Consider the following 14,400-nt stretch of genomic DNA (forward strand, 5'->3'; position numbering starts at 1 on the left):
GGAGTTACTAATTTTAATCCTCTCTCTCTCCACCTTCCAGAATGTACTGAGTGCATAAGATGTGGCAGGCTGGCGTTCCTGATTTTTATTCCTCCCTCCCGTTCCCCGCCTGACTTTTAGGTATAAGCACAGTGAACGTCAAAGTATTTGCTAAGAGGACAGAAGAAGGGCCAGTAAGCCTGGGTCGCCCCAGCGTTCCTCGCCTTGCTGGGCCCCTCAGGGTATCGGACTCCGGATGCAGATGCCTGAGCGACCACCTCCCACTCTCAAACCTTCTCCGGGTGTGACCTCCCTGAGTCTGCACTGTCCTGGCCTGCTTCTTCCAGCGTCTTAGTGAGCTTTCTTCCTCTTGCTGCTTCCCTTGAAGCAGTCCCGGCTCATGCGCCCCGCCTCCACCCTGCAGCTGCCTTCGTGCTCCGTCAGTGCGCACGTCACAGATGCCGGGCTGCATCCGGGACTTGTTTGTCCATTTCCCTGACTAGGCCATGAACTCCCTGAGGGCAGGAACTGTGTCCTGGTCATGGCTACAGGCTCAAGACTAGATGGTCAGTTAATGCAACCCACTTACTGAGCAAATGAATGCAGAAGTTATGGGAGGTTCACCCCTCCCTCACTGATCAAACCTACTCCTGTGACCATCACTTCTAGGCAGTTAACTCCCAGCTCTCCCTTTCCAGCAATGAACATTCTCCTAAGTCCAAAGAATTTCAGTGAGAACCCTGAGGACAATTAGCACACCCTGAATCAGATCCATGAATTCTTTTTCTTCCAAGATCTTCCTGAAGCCGCCCATCCCACCCGTGACCTGGTCCAGTTGTGGCAACTTTCTTTTTTTTTTTTTTAATATAAATTTATTTATTTATTTATGGCTGTGTTGGGTCTTTGTTTCTGTGCGAGGGCTTTCTCTAGTTATGGCGAGCGGGGGCCACTCTTCATCACTGTGCGCGGGCCTCTCACTGTCACGGAGCCCAGGCTCCAGACGCGCAGGCTCAGTAGTTGTGGCTCACGGGCCCAGTTGCTCCACGGCATGTGGGATCCTCCCAGACCAGGGCTCGAACCCGTGTCCCCTGCATTGGCAGGCGGATTCTCAACCACTGCACCACCAGGGAAGCCCCATGGCAACTTTCTTAATGTGAAGCTGGCAACATGCTCTTCCAGTGGCTTCTCTGTCCCACATGCCCACGACAGGTCCTTTTTTTCTCCAGCACCTAACATCATGTGGCAGTAGGAGACTCTCTTGAATCCTATCGAAGAGGTATGACACTGCAGCAGGAAAAGGGACCCATCACAGAGCCATTTGTCTTTTAATGTGGTTGCTTCGACCCTAAGTGCCTTGTTGTGAATATTTAAAGAATTTGGCGAAATCAGAGACGGACCTGAAAGGCACGACCCTGTCCTGCTGCCGTGTCTCCAGCCGTGCCCTCACCTCTGCTACGGATGCTTTCCATCCCCCAACTCAGCCTGCCACGCTTCTACCTCTTCTCTGAGGTCCTTCTCAAGTGCCACCCTCTACATAAATTTCCTCCCTGATCCTTGCAAAAGGACGACATCCCTCACTGCAGCCACCTAACAGACTACATCCTGCCATGTACTATTGGAACATTCCTATTATGCTGAAAGCCCCTCAGCCACGCTCCTGTACCACGCTGGGCTCCACGTCCCCGCAGGAAGCAGCAGACGGTCTCCCATGCAATAAATCGGCAGCAAAGTGTGTGGAACACAGCAGTCAGGCCCCGAATAGCTAGAATTTACTGTTAAAACAAAAACAAGACACTTGGCCGACTGATCTAGAAAGTCCCCTTGACAGCTTGCTTGCGGGATGGCGGGTACTGGGCTGACCCTGCTACTCGAGGAGTTACTTATCCAGCAGAGCAGACCATTCTCTGTGCTCCTGACCCCACACAGTCCAAACAAGATTACCTTTAAAAAACAAAAGGAGACAAGAAACCCTCACCTATATATGCAATCGTAGTTTAGCTTAGAAGTTAAATTGCCCTGGTGCTTCTTCATGACTTTTGAGGGTGAAAGCATTCTGATACTGCATGAAGACAGCAATTTCACAATACTATTTCACTCACTATAAAAACACCAACATTTGTGCTGTTGGGACGAGCGCTGTAACATCAAGTGGTGGCAACATTCTTACCAGATTATCCAGCATCCGCATGAGCGCTTCAAACTCCTGCTCACCAAGCTGCCATTTGGGAGGCGATCCGCTGCCCTCCCCTGCCGGGGACCCGGGGGAACGGGATTTGGCCTTGTACTTCCCAGGATCCAGGAGGACTAAATTGTCTGGCCCTCCCGCACTGGCCAGAGTTCGAACCTTTTCCAAAACAAGCAAACACTACAGTTGGAGTTCCTTACTGATCAAGGGGGTCAGATGCCTATGAGAGATCACTTCAACAGAAATGTAGGTTTCACAAGAAACCAAATCATTATAAGAATAAAAAATGTGAGATGGATAGTGACAGACAAATCACAAGGTTATTTTCAGAAGGTTTTCTTTAGCATGAAAAAATATTGGGTACTCAGACTTGAAGGACAAATGGGAAGACAAAGCCCTCCCAAGGTCACATGAAGGGGACTGGGGGCTGCATTACCACACAGACACAAGTCAGAGCGACAGGAGCGCACACAGGGGCTGAGCAGACTCAGCACGAGCAGCGCCCACTGCCGTGAGACTGGGGCCGCGTCTCTACGCCCTGCACCTACTTTTTCAAAAAGAGTGCGTGGAGTTCAAATGAAATGACATGTAGTAACATAAATAAAGCACCTGATAGCAGGGCTGGCATATGCTAGTACTCCATCAGTGGTAGTGACTTATGCATTTGAAAAATAAAAAGTTAGAAATGAAAAGCCCAATAATCATTTGCCGACTTAAATCAGTGAAACGGCATTTCCCCTGGTCATCTTCCAAATCCATGAGCTCATCTTTAGCAAAGAAATTGCTCACAGACTCACTGCTGCAAAACAAGCATCAAAAATCTATGGGAACCCCACAAACACCTAAGTGTACTACAGACCAAACGGAACGGCCACCACCTACCTGGATCTCACACGCAACCACAAGGTTATGGATGTAATAGAAGGCCTCCTCAACGCTCTCTCCAACGGATACAAGCCCGTGATTCCGGAGAATAAGAACCTAAAGGGAGGAGACAGGAAAGCTCTATGGGCCTAGGCAAGAAGACAGATACACTTTTCTTCTTTCCTCTGTAATTTACATACCAGATTAGATGCCTACTGACCTTGCTTTTAGGCCCCAAATTTTTCTGAATTAAAACTTTTTCTTCCTCATCAACCAGAATCCCATGATAATCATGATAAGCCACTTCTCCAAGGGACAGTGCCTCTGGGGAGATTGGCAAGAGGCCACATTTCATCGCAGAGACCTAGAGAACAACCAACACCATCAACGAAGACAAATCAGAAGCTACACACTGACGACATGGCAAATGCTTTCCTCAAAAAAATAAAGGGGGGAACATATTTTACTTTGTTCTCCTTTCAGAAATAAATGAACCCATGAATTGAAGATAAACGTTACTTCTGGGGCTCACCACCAATCTATTTTTAAAAATCAAAGCTACCACTGTCAAGGAAGGCCTCAAAAGAAATTCCAGATCTTTCTGGATTTCTCCCACACTGACTGTAAACACCAAGTGAGCTCAGATTTAATAAGATGAGTCCTGGATCTACTGCAAGGAGAGATAATGGCTTCCTCTGAATAAGTCACAACATTGCAAAGAGGGGTTTCTGAAGGGCTGTAAGGTTTTGTGTACTTTTCATCTTAGGTTGTAGGTGAGATAGGAACACCTGAAAGTCAGATAAAAGGAGATTTATAAAGGTTTAGGATAATTATACTGTATAAATTCTCTACATTTATTTAAGTGAAAAATCTAAGTGTCCATATAGCCCTTTAATTTCCTTAACTTTCCCAAACTGACTTTAGAATATGCTAATTTTACAGGTCTTCTACCTAGACTAACAGGCCCCAAAGATTTAAATAATACATATGTAAGTGTAACAATTTCTTACAGAAAAGTTAATCTAAAAAGACAATACCACAAAAAAGGCAGTACCATATTTAATTCCTTTCACAATATCAGCCTTTCTATAAGAAGATATTTCCTTACAAAGTAAAGTTACTTTGATAATTTTTAAAACAAATTACATGCTATTTGTAATAACCATAGTCTCAAAGGTACCTCTAATGGTTCTTTAAAATGCATGGATTTTTCTTTTTTTTGCATGGATTTTTTGGGGTTGGAAGAGCATGCATTCTTTAAAGAAAAAATTACATCATCTGGAGAATGATATAACTAATAAAACTGATGCTGACATCAAGAACCATATCTTCAAAATAAAACAAACCAGATCCAACATTCATCCAAACAACCCAAGATCTATGACATTAAAACATCAAGATAGAGTGAAATTCAGTATTACTTAATCAATGAGGCCATCTGTCAAACAAATAAGCCCAGGAAGTCATTAAAGTATAAAACTGGTGATAAAAAAGACAATTCTAGACAGTTCTTGAGCGCTTCGCTTTCACATGACTGTAACAACAACCAGAAAGTACATTTTCATACATACTGAGGGGTCTGAGGTTTTGTCAGGTGGCCACTTTGCACCAGAAGGGTCGAGGCTTGGTGATCAGGATGGGGCAGGCTCCTGGCAAGCTCAGGGCTCAACGGCCAAGTCTCCTAATAGTCTGCACCGTCTGTGCCCTCTTCCCCCTTCTTTTTCTATTTTTTGGCTGCGCCGCACGGCTTGAGGGGATCTTAGTTCCCCAACCAGGGACTGAACCCGGGCCAGGGCAGTGATAGCGCCAAGCCTTAACCACTGGACCAGGGAACTCCCTCCCCCGGTATTACTCTCCCCAGTCACGATCCAGCCTGGGTTTCGCTAACTCCAAGCGGATCATCTGTGGGAGGCTGGCCGGTGTGTCTCTCGGCCTCAACCTCTCCATCACAGGTGCCTGGCGCCTTCCCCACAGCCCGTCAAGCAGGTTCAAGTCTCCTGCATCCCACGAACCCTTGCCTGAGCCCAGCGTCCCCCACCTACCACCCCACCTCACCCTCCCTCCTCTTCCCACTTCTCTTCTCAAACAAGGAGTCTCAATTCACTGCTGTCATTCTGCACTTCCCAGTCTCCCATACGCTGAAATCTCACTCCCCTCTTCAACACTGATTTTCTAATCGTTAAGTCTTACAACATTTTCAGACTTATTACATGTTTTTCAAAATCAGATAGTAAATGGACCCCTTAAAATATATTCTTTTAAGAAAGTCAAATGTAGTGAGGAAAAAAGATTTTTCTAATCCAACAAAATGAGGTTTGTTGACTTGGTGCAACAAGAGAGGGCAATTTGGAGGAAATGTGAAGTGCCGCTCACTGAACGGCTTTAAACTTGAAGTCTCTACCAGGGCAGCGCACTCACCGCGGCCCCTGCTGGTGTGTGAACATGCACAACACACTTCGCGTCCGGGCGTGCAGCGTAAATGGCAGAATGTAACGTGAAGCCAGCCTGATTTACCCCTAGATTAGTACTTCCACGGTCCACTGCCTCTCCTTGTAGATTGACTTTAACCTGAAATAAGAAAGCAAAGTCTTAAATATCAAGAGGATTTCATGTTATCCTAACTAGAAATTACTTAAACCAAAGTTTAAAGTGTTTATAACTAATTTTAAAAGTTTTTCCCTGAGTTAATCACACAAGAGTTTTTCCTCTTTCTTGGGTTTTACATGTCTAACGAGATTAGATGGTATTTAATTATCTAATATGACCTACATATACTTGATGCCCAAGAAGAGAAGGACATTCTTACCAAACTGGACGCAGTCACTTCACTGTAGAGAAGTCCAAAAGGTACAATGAGGAAGTGTTCCTGCTCGGAGCTCACTCTGGTCTGTGGGGAGAATTACTGAGTTAGCTCAAAAATCCTACTGAAATTATTTGCATCTCTTTCAGTCCACAGACTCACGGGTTTTTTGTGAGCATTAACTGAGCTACACAGGGACGCACTTAAGTACAGTGCCTATCACAAAGCTAAGGGGTACTGAAAGCTTTCTGTTATTATGTTGTAGTAACTTACTGGGTACATGAAGTGCATCTTGGTCACATTCATGATAATTAACTTTATAAAGAAAAAACCTTCTGGTGGCTACCAAGCCAGTATCATGTGCAAAAAGGTGACACTCCTCAAGGGTGTAATAATGAAAACCAAACCTTATTTTTTAAAAGTCAAAATGGTTTTTTTTTTTAAGTGCTCAAAACCTATATGATAGTGAACAATCATAAAAATCACAAATAAGAGAGCATTCTTCCTTTCTGCCTGACCAAAAGTCTCTACACATCACATCCTCACTCCCCTGGTATCTTTCTTCCTTCCACAATATAGTTTTCTTTCAACAATACAGATTTGTCACATACGATGGATATGTGCTAGATGCTAGTCATGTAGTGGGGGCGGGGGGGGAAGAGTTCTGCCCTCACAAAAATTTAGTCTAATTTTTATCAATATAATGATTTTGGGACAGACTCAAAAGACTTCCCAAAGCTATTAGGATGGAATACATTTACTACTGGGCTAAGAATTCTGATTAGGGTCGGGTAGGTGGAATTCAGTGTTTGTGGAAAAGGCCTTATGGTGTTTAGTCCAACTTCCTAACCAGCACAGTGACTTCCGTAGTGGCCCAAAAGAAACACACACGGGGCGGAGGAGTGTCTGCTTGGACAGTGCAGTGATGCCCTCACATGGCCAGCCTCGTTCCTTCATTCAGCAAATAGTCCCGGAGGCCTTCTGCACCTGGATGCTAGGGTACGGCAGTGAACAAACAGAAGCTGGAGAGGCCTAATCACTAAACACTCTCTCTCACACTGAGCAGAAATCTGTCTGTGGTGTGCAACACACCTCCGCCCTAAACTGTAGTTTAGTCCTGGGGCGTCTGAAACTATCCCATCTGCTCCATGTCACCTTCACGCGAAACTCACTGGATTTCCTCAGCACACTAGAATGCGGACCCACAGTCATATAAGACCTGAGTTAAAACCTAGAACTGTCTATGCTGCTCTGGGGACCCTGGGCTCCTGGTCTCCTCACCCATGAAGTGGGGATGAAAGGGGCTTGTACTCACAATAAAGCTTTCAATAAATGGCATCTCTTAACTATTACACTACTGCAATAGTATTAGTGGTAGTAGGAAAGCGATCTCTACAATATCCATTCTCTATAAATCTCTGCTACTAGGCCTCTACTCCTTTTTAGTTGTTTCGAAAATGCTGGGAATTCCCTGGCAGTCCAGTGGTTAGGACTCCGCACTTTCACTACCGAGGGGCCAGAAAGTATTTGGGCCTTTCCCCCAAATATTTTCCCATTAATTATAAGTTAGCCAGGTTTTTTAACCCTAAAATCAGTTCTTTTATTTTATAAAGGATGCTGATCTTTTTAACTATCTTAATCAAAACTATGCAAATTCCCCAATTCCCAAACTGGGTCAAAACAAAACTTAAACAAGGAATTACTCTGTGTATTTATTGGCTGGGATGAAGAAAAATAAGGTTGCAAACAGGGAAAAATTAAATGTCAGATATTTTTAATTTTATTTATTTATTTTTTTGGCTGCATTGGATCTTTGTCGCAGCGCATGGGCTTTCTCTAGTTGCGGCGAGTGGGAGTTACTCTTTGTTGTGGTGCGCAAGCTTCTCATTGCGGTGGCTTCTCTTTTTGCGGAGCATGGACTCTAGGTGCGCGGATTTCAGCTGCTGCAGCACACAGGCTCAGTAGTTGTGGCACAAGGGTCCTAGAGCGCATGGGCCTCAGTAGTTGCGGCGCATAGGCTCTTAGAGTGCAGGCTCAGTAGTTGTGGCTCACAGGCTCTTAGAGCGCAGGCTCAGTAGTTGTGGCGCATGGGCTTAGTTGCTCTGTGGCATGTGGGATCTTCCCAGACCAGGGATGGAACCCGTGTTCCCTGAACTGGCAGGCAGATTCTTAACCACTGTGCCACAACGGAAGTCCCATGTCAGATATTTTTGCTTATTTTAAAAGTTTTTATTTTGAAACATACCTGTAAAAAAGTATTTAGCAGGTATATGTACAATTTAAGTATAATAAATCAAACGCCCAGGTACCTTTCAACCAGCTTCAGAAACAAAATAAATCTAATATTTCTGAAGCTGTTTCTTTCCCCCCATATCCCATAAATAATCACTATCCTGAGTTACGTGTTAAGCATTTTGTTTCTTTTCCTTACAGTTTTACTTTATATATATTCATCCCTAAGCAATGTATTGCTTAATTTTTATCTGTTTGTGAACTTCATGTAATTGCAATCATACTGTATTTTTCGGTGACTTTTTTTCCTCAACACTATTTCTGAGATTCCTCCAGATGATATACAACATGGCAATAATTTATTCATCCTCATTGCTGTATAGTGTCTATTGGATGAATATACAATTTATGTATCCATCTTCTGTCAATGGACGTGGTTTTCATTTTGCCATTAAAAACAATGCTATGAACATTCTTATACCTGTCTCCTAGTGTACATGGTACAAGTTTCTCCAGGGTAACAAAGTAGTAGATGAAGCCAAATTATTTTCCAAAGGGCCTAATTAAATGTACACTCCTGCTAGTAGTATATGATAGTTCTGTGCTTCTATAACCATCTTTCCTAAAAATTAAAATCTGATGTCCATGAAATGGTATTCCATTGTGACTTTATAATTTCCCAGTTACAACTGAGTTGAGCAACATTTCATATTTTTATAAGCCAGTCTTATTTCCCCTTCTGTGAAATTCCTGTAAATTGACTTGTCTTTTGTCCATTTTATACTGGTTTGCTTATTCATAGTTCTTCATCTATTCTGGATACTAATTTCTTGTTGGCTAACCGTGAGGCAAAATCTTCTAGGTTGTAAGCTTTTAGTTTCATTCTCTTTATGGTGTCTTTTAATGATGAGAAATTTGTTTATTTTAATGTAGTCAAATGATTTATTCATCTTTTCTTTTATGATAAGTGCTTCTGTGTCTTAAGACAACTTTCCTTAAGTCAGAGGTTAAAGGTAAATGATTTTCGCTTATACTGATCCTAAAATTTTTTAAGTATTATCTTTCACATTTAATGCTTAATTCATTGGAATTGCTTTGTGACTCTATACAGTATAAGGTAAGAATCCAATACAATTTTCCAATTCTAATTTTTCAATCTAATTGTGCCAGCACCAATTACAGCCTGGTCCATCATTCTTCCCTTGATGATCTGCAATGCAGACTCTTTTGTATATCTGATTTTTTTTTTAATATTTATTTATTTATTTGGGTGCACCGGGTCTTAGTTGAGGCATGCAGGATCTTCATTGTAGCATGCGGGATCTAGTTCCCTGACCAGAGATTGAACTCAGGCCCCCTGAACTGGGACCGTGGAGTCTTAACCACTGGACCACCAGGGAAGTCCCTGTATATCTGATTTCAATACATAAAGATCCAGTTCTGAGCTCTGTCCCACTGGTTTATCTGTTTCTGCCTTTCCCCAAAGCACACTATTTTAGTTACCATCACTTTATAAGTTTGACACTTGATAGGAAAAAATATCTCCTTACCTAGTTCTTCAGGAGTTATCTATTCTAGGCCTTTTTTCCTCCACATAAATTTTAGAAGCACACTCATGCTATCAGGTCCCACACTAAAAAAATACTACGTAGCCAGTTTTACTCACTTTTTTGTCTATATATATATACACATAATTCATATAAACAGCATACATTTTATATTTTCTCTTTTTTTTTAAATTTTTATTTATTTATTTATTTATTTATGGCTGTGTTGGGTCTTCGTTTCTGTGAGAGGGCTTTCTCTAGTTGTGGCAAGTGGGGGCCACTCTTCATCGCGGTGCGCGGGCCTCTCACTATCGCGGCCTCTCTTGTTGCGGAGCACAGGCTCCAGACGTGCAGGCTCAGTAATTGTGGCTCACGGGCCTAGGTGCTCCACGGCATGTGGGATCTTCCCAGACCAGGGCTCGAACCCGTGTCCCCTGCATTGGCAGGCAGATTCTCAACCACTGTGCCACCAGGGAAGCCCTATTTTCTCTTTTATAATAATTATTTTCCATGGTTTCACATGGTCTTTATCAATTATTTTTCATAGTATGTAGCATTCCCTCAAGCTGATGTTGAATAACTGAGCCATTTCCCACCTACTGATGGATATTGACTCAAATTTTTTTATTATTATAGATAATGCTATAATAAATATATTTATACATCATGTTTTCTTCTTTGACTTCTTTCCTTAACATATATTTCCAAGAGTGAGCTTAACAGATCTACATATTATTATGGAAAAAGCTTAAAATATACAATTTTCAGAATCTGAAACAAAAAGGAGAAAGTGCTAAATACTGATGTAGACTGAAAAAAGAGAGGTCATTTCAAAGTAAGTTTTCTAGTCCCTGATGGCCTAGCACTGGTCTAACTGCGAGTCTTCCCACATCTAATGCCCCTTTTCTGTGCACAAGGAATGAGCGCTAACGTCATTCCCCGAAAACCAAATACACCCGACTCACTATCTCTGGCAGAGATCCCTATCATGTCCTCAGAACACAGTCACTGTGGACCCGCCGCCACCTCTGGAGCCCACCACCTCGGAGGGTTAGCATTCCGTGGAATCCAGAATGGAGGTGAACCTAGCACTCCACTGACACCAAGAGGCATTTAGGGACAGAAAGACCCTGCCATCGGCTAAGTGCCACCAAGAGAGGAAGCCCAGCCCATGTGCCAACTGGGCTATCCTGTCTTTTGACACTCCCGCTCAAAAGCTTCTCTAAATCCAATGCAATCTTAAGACAGAGATGTAATTCAGACAATCATCTCCAATCCTCTAACACCTGTTAGCACTTTTAAATCCCTTTAGCAGAAAATCCCTATTGCCCTCCTTCAAAGAAAGGGCACGATGACCTGTTAGCACTTTTTGGCTGCGCTGATCCTGTTAATATTTCTTTTCTGTTAAATCTATATATGATAACGCCCAGACTGTGAAACCAAAAGATGGATGCTATAAATAGTTAAAGAAACAAAAACAAAAACTTTTTTCCTCAAATAGTTCACAAGATATAAGAAATATGTTTTGTAACTTGAATTTCTTTTTTACTCAGTGTTAAGTCCCAAACAGATCACTTACAGAAAAGCAAACACCTAACTAATGTTTTAATTTTGCCAAGTCCTAAATAATTAAAGGGGAAAAAATGAGCAATTTAAGCAATTCAAACTTATTTAAATAGCATTCATAATAGGACTAGTAGTAAACAGCTTTTAAAACCCCCAGAGAATGTAAGGCTGGCATTAAGCCAAGGATTACATTTCCTCTTAGCACTGTAACATTTTCAAGGAACTAAGTTTTAGGCAACCATTTAGCATTAAATCTCTACACAGACGTTCTGTCAAGTATAATTAGCCACAGAGGCCAGCAATTTCCACGCAGGCACAAGGAAGAGAGCCAGCACTTGTGGGAGGTTAACTGGATCCACTGACCAAATATCAAAAGGCACCATGGAGTCCCATTTGATAATTTTACTAAGGCAGAATTTCAGTTCAACTGGAGGCTTCACTCCATCATTCAGCCAAGAGTTCAGTGTGTGCCTCCTCTGTGCCCAGCACAGGAACTCTTCCCAGGACACGGCTGGAGGCTCCCTTCATGGAGCTGATGTGGACGACGAGCAAACGTACAGTATGGATGATGGTAACTGCTGTGGGGGAAATAAAGCAGGCGTGCTGGGGTGGAAGTAACATTCCACAAGCATGACAGCATGGATACAACAGGGTCAGGTCTGCGTTTTGAAAGGTTCACTTTAGTGGCAATGTGGAGAACAGAGGGGAGGGTAACTCGGTATATCTGGCAAAGATCCCTACCACATCCCAGAAGCACAGTGCACTGGTCACAAAGGTGGGCTTCAGACTACCATCAGAGAGCATTCCTTGGAGTCAAGAATGGAGCTGGGAGCCTCCCTGGTGGTCCACTGGGTAAGACTCCGTGCGCCCAATGCAGGGGGCCCGTGTTCAATCCCTGGTCAGGGAACTAGATCCTGCATGCATGCCGCAACTAAGAGTTTGCATGCCACAACTAAGAGTCCGCCTGCCGCAACTAAGAAGCCCACATCCAGCAACTAAGATCCTTTCACAGCCAAAACAAATAAATAAATACTTAAAAAAAAAAAAAAAAAGAATGGAGCTGAACTAAGCACTGCTGGTTATGAGTCCACAAGTAAAAAACACCTACACATGTGTATTAAGTATTGTGTGTACTGAGTGTGTTGAGTATGGAGAAAAGGGTAAAACGATTTAAACGTCTGTTAATGCTGGTTATCTCAAGGGGGATAAGCGTATTCACAGGATTATGATTTCTTCTTTCAACGTCTGTGTAAAGGACGCTTGCCACAATAAGCAGACACTATATTAATAATTTAAAATATCCAATAAGAGGCTTCCCTGGCGGCACAGTGGTTAAGAATCCTCCTGCCAATGCAGGGGACACGGGTTTGAGCCCTGGTCCGGGAAGATCCCACATGCCAAGGAGCAACTAAGCCCGTGCGCCACAACTACTGAGCCTGCACTCTAGAGCCCGTGAGCCACAACTATTGAGCCTGTGCGCCACAACTACTGAAGCCCGCACGCCCTAGAGCCTGTGCTCCTCAATGAGAAGCCACCACAATGAGAAGCATGCACACTGCAACCAAAAGTAGCCCCTGCTCACCACAACTAGAGAAACCCTGAGCACAGCAACGAAGACCCAATGCAGCCAAAAAATAAATAAATTTATTAAAAAACAAAAAAAGGGGGCTTCCCTGGTGGCGCAGTGGTTGAGAATCTGCCTGCCAATGCAGGGGACGCGGGTTCGAGCCCTGGTCTGGGAAGATCCCATATGCCGCGGAGCAGCTGGGCCCGTGGGCCACAACGGCTGAGCCTGCGCGTCTGGAGCCTGTGCTCCGCAACAAGAGAGGCCGCGACAGTGAGAGGCCCGTGCACTGCGATGGGGAGTGGCCCCCGCTTGCCACAGCTGGAGAAGGCCCTCGCACACAAACTAAGACCCAACACACCCAAAAATAAAATAAATAAATTAAAAAACAAAAACAAAAACAAAAATTAAAGAGGCATAGTCTCTAAATATAAACCTTTAAAAAAAAAACAAAAAACAAAAAAAAAAGAATGAATTGAAGAAACTAGAGGTCCGGATAATGTTGAAAAATGGCTAAAACTGGAATATCTGAAGAAATAAGTATGAGAGATAGAAGGCTTTGGTCAAAGTAGGAAAGAAAACATCTTCATTCTTGATTTTTTAGGCATAAAGAGAACTTTAGGAACCACCTATAATTTGGTAAACACTCATTTACTAGGTTAGCAAGCAAGCAAGAAGTTTTAAAGAACTACTGGTTCTCGTAATTTTTAATTCAAACTGGCTAATTCTCAGATTATTATACTCTGCAGTCAGCAATCAGAAGGAAGGTGTTCCACGATTTACTTCAGCGCAGCCGGATCCCCTCTGCCCCTAATGGGAACAGGTGGTGCCAGACACGTAATATCCCACTTATCATTCAGTTCCTACCCCATTTAATACTCACTGTGATGTGATTGTAGATAAGCTGAGACCATCCAAAGAGATCTGCTAGTCGGTAAAACGCTGCCAGTTTACACCGCAATAACTTCTCCCCTTTGTCATAGGCAATAGAATCAGATCCTCTAAGGTCATTCACAGGAGTCACCATACCAAGACCTGAAATAAAAAAAGAAACAAGACTCAAAGATTTAATACTTCTTGTCAAATGTAAATCAAATAACAGTTGAGATATTAAACATCCCACAATGGGCCATAAGGTAAGTCTTGAAAACGTCAAAGACTATTTCATAAAGACCAAGTTCCCCAACATTAATACAACTAAGATAGAAGTCAATAACAGAAAGGTAATAAAATTTGTAGGATGCAGTAAAGCAAAACTTAGAAGGTAACTTACAGTATTAAACATATACATCATGGGGCTTCCCTGGTGGCGCAGTGGTTAAGAATCCACCTGCCAATGCAGGGGACACGGGTTCGAGTCCTGGTCTGGGAAGATCTCACATGCAGCGGAGCAACTAAGCCCGTGCACCACAACTACTGAGCCTGCCCTCTAGAGCCCACGAGCCACAACTACTGAAGCCTGCGTGCCTAGAGCCCGTGCTCCGCAACAAAAGAAGCCACCACAATGAGAAACCCACGCACCACAACAAAGAGTAGCCCCCGCTCACCGCAACTAGAGAAAACCTGCACGCAGCAACAAAGACCCAACGCAGTCAAAAATAATAAATAAATAAATACGTAAATAAATTTATTAAAAAAAAAAAAAGAGGTGAGAGGAGCAGAG

At 43.2% G+C, this 14,400-nt stretch overlaps 1 protein-coding gene across 14 annotated transcripts in view; it reads right to left on the bottom strand.

Moving 5' to 3' along the window:
* The window catches only part of ADD1 (adducin 1), a 76,986-nt gene that overhangs the window by 18,209 nt on the left and 44,377 nt on the right, over positions 1-14,400 (bottom strand). For all 14 annotated transcript variants that reach the window (XM_057546362.1, XM_057546360.1, XM_057546359.1 and 11 more), the window contains exons 4-9: positions 13,621-13,772; positions 5,835-5,915; positions 5,447-5,596; positions 3,249-3,392; positions 3,047-3,145; positions 2,147-2,323 (exon numbers count right to left, since the gene is read on the bottom strand). In XM_057546362.1, coding sequence (XP_057402345.1) covers positions 2,147-2,323; positions 3,047-3,145; positions 3,249-3,392; positions 5,447-5,596; positions 5,835-5,915; positions 13,621-13,772 — 803 coding nt within the window. The remainder of the gene's footprint in view (positions 1-2,146; positions 2,324-3,046; positions 3,146-3,248; positions 3,393-5,446; positions 5,597-5,834; positions 5,916-13,620; positions 13,773-14,400) is intronic.

The sequence above is a fragment of the Balaenoptera acutorostrata genome, chromosome 5 (genome assembly GCF_949987535.1).
Source record: "Balaenoptera acutorostrata chromosome 5, mBalAcu1.1, whole genome shotgun sequence".
NCBI classification, from domain to species: Eukaryota; Metazoa; Chordata; class Mammalia; order Artiodactyla; family Balaenopteridae; genus Balaenoptera; species Balaenoptera acutorostrata.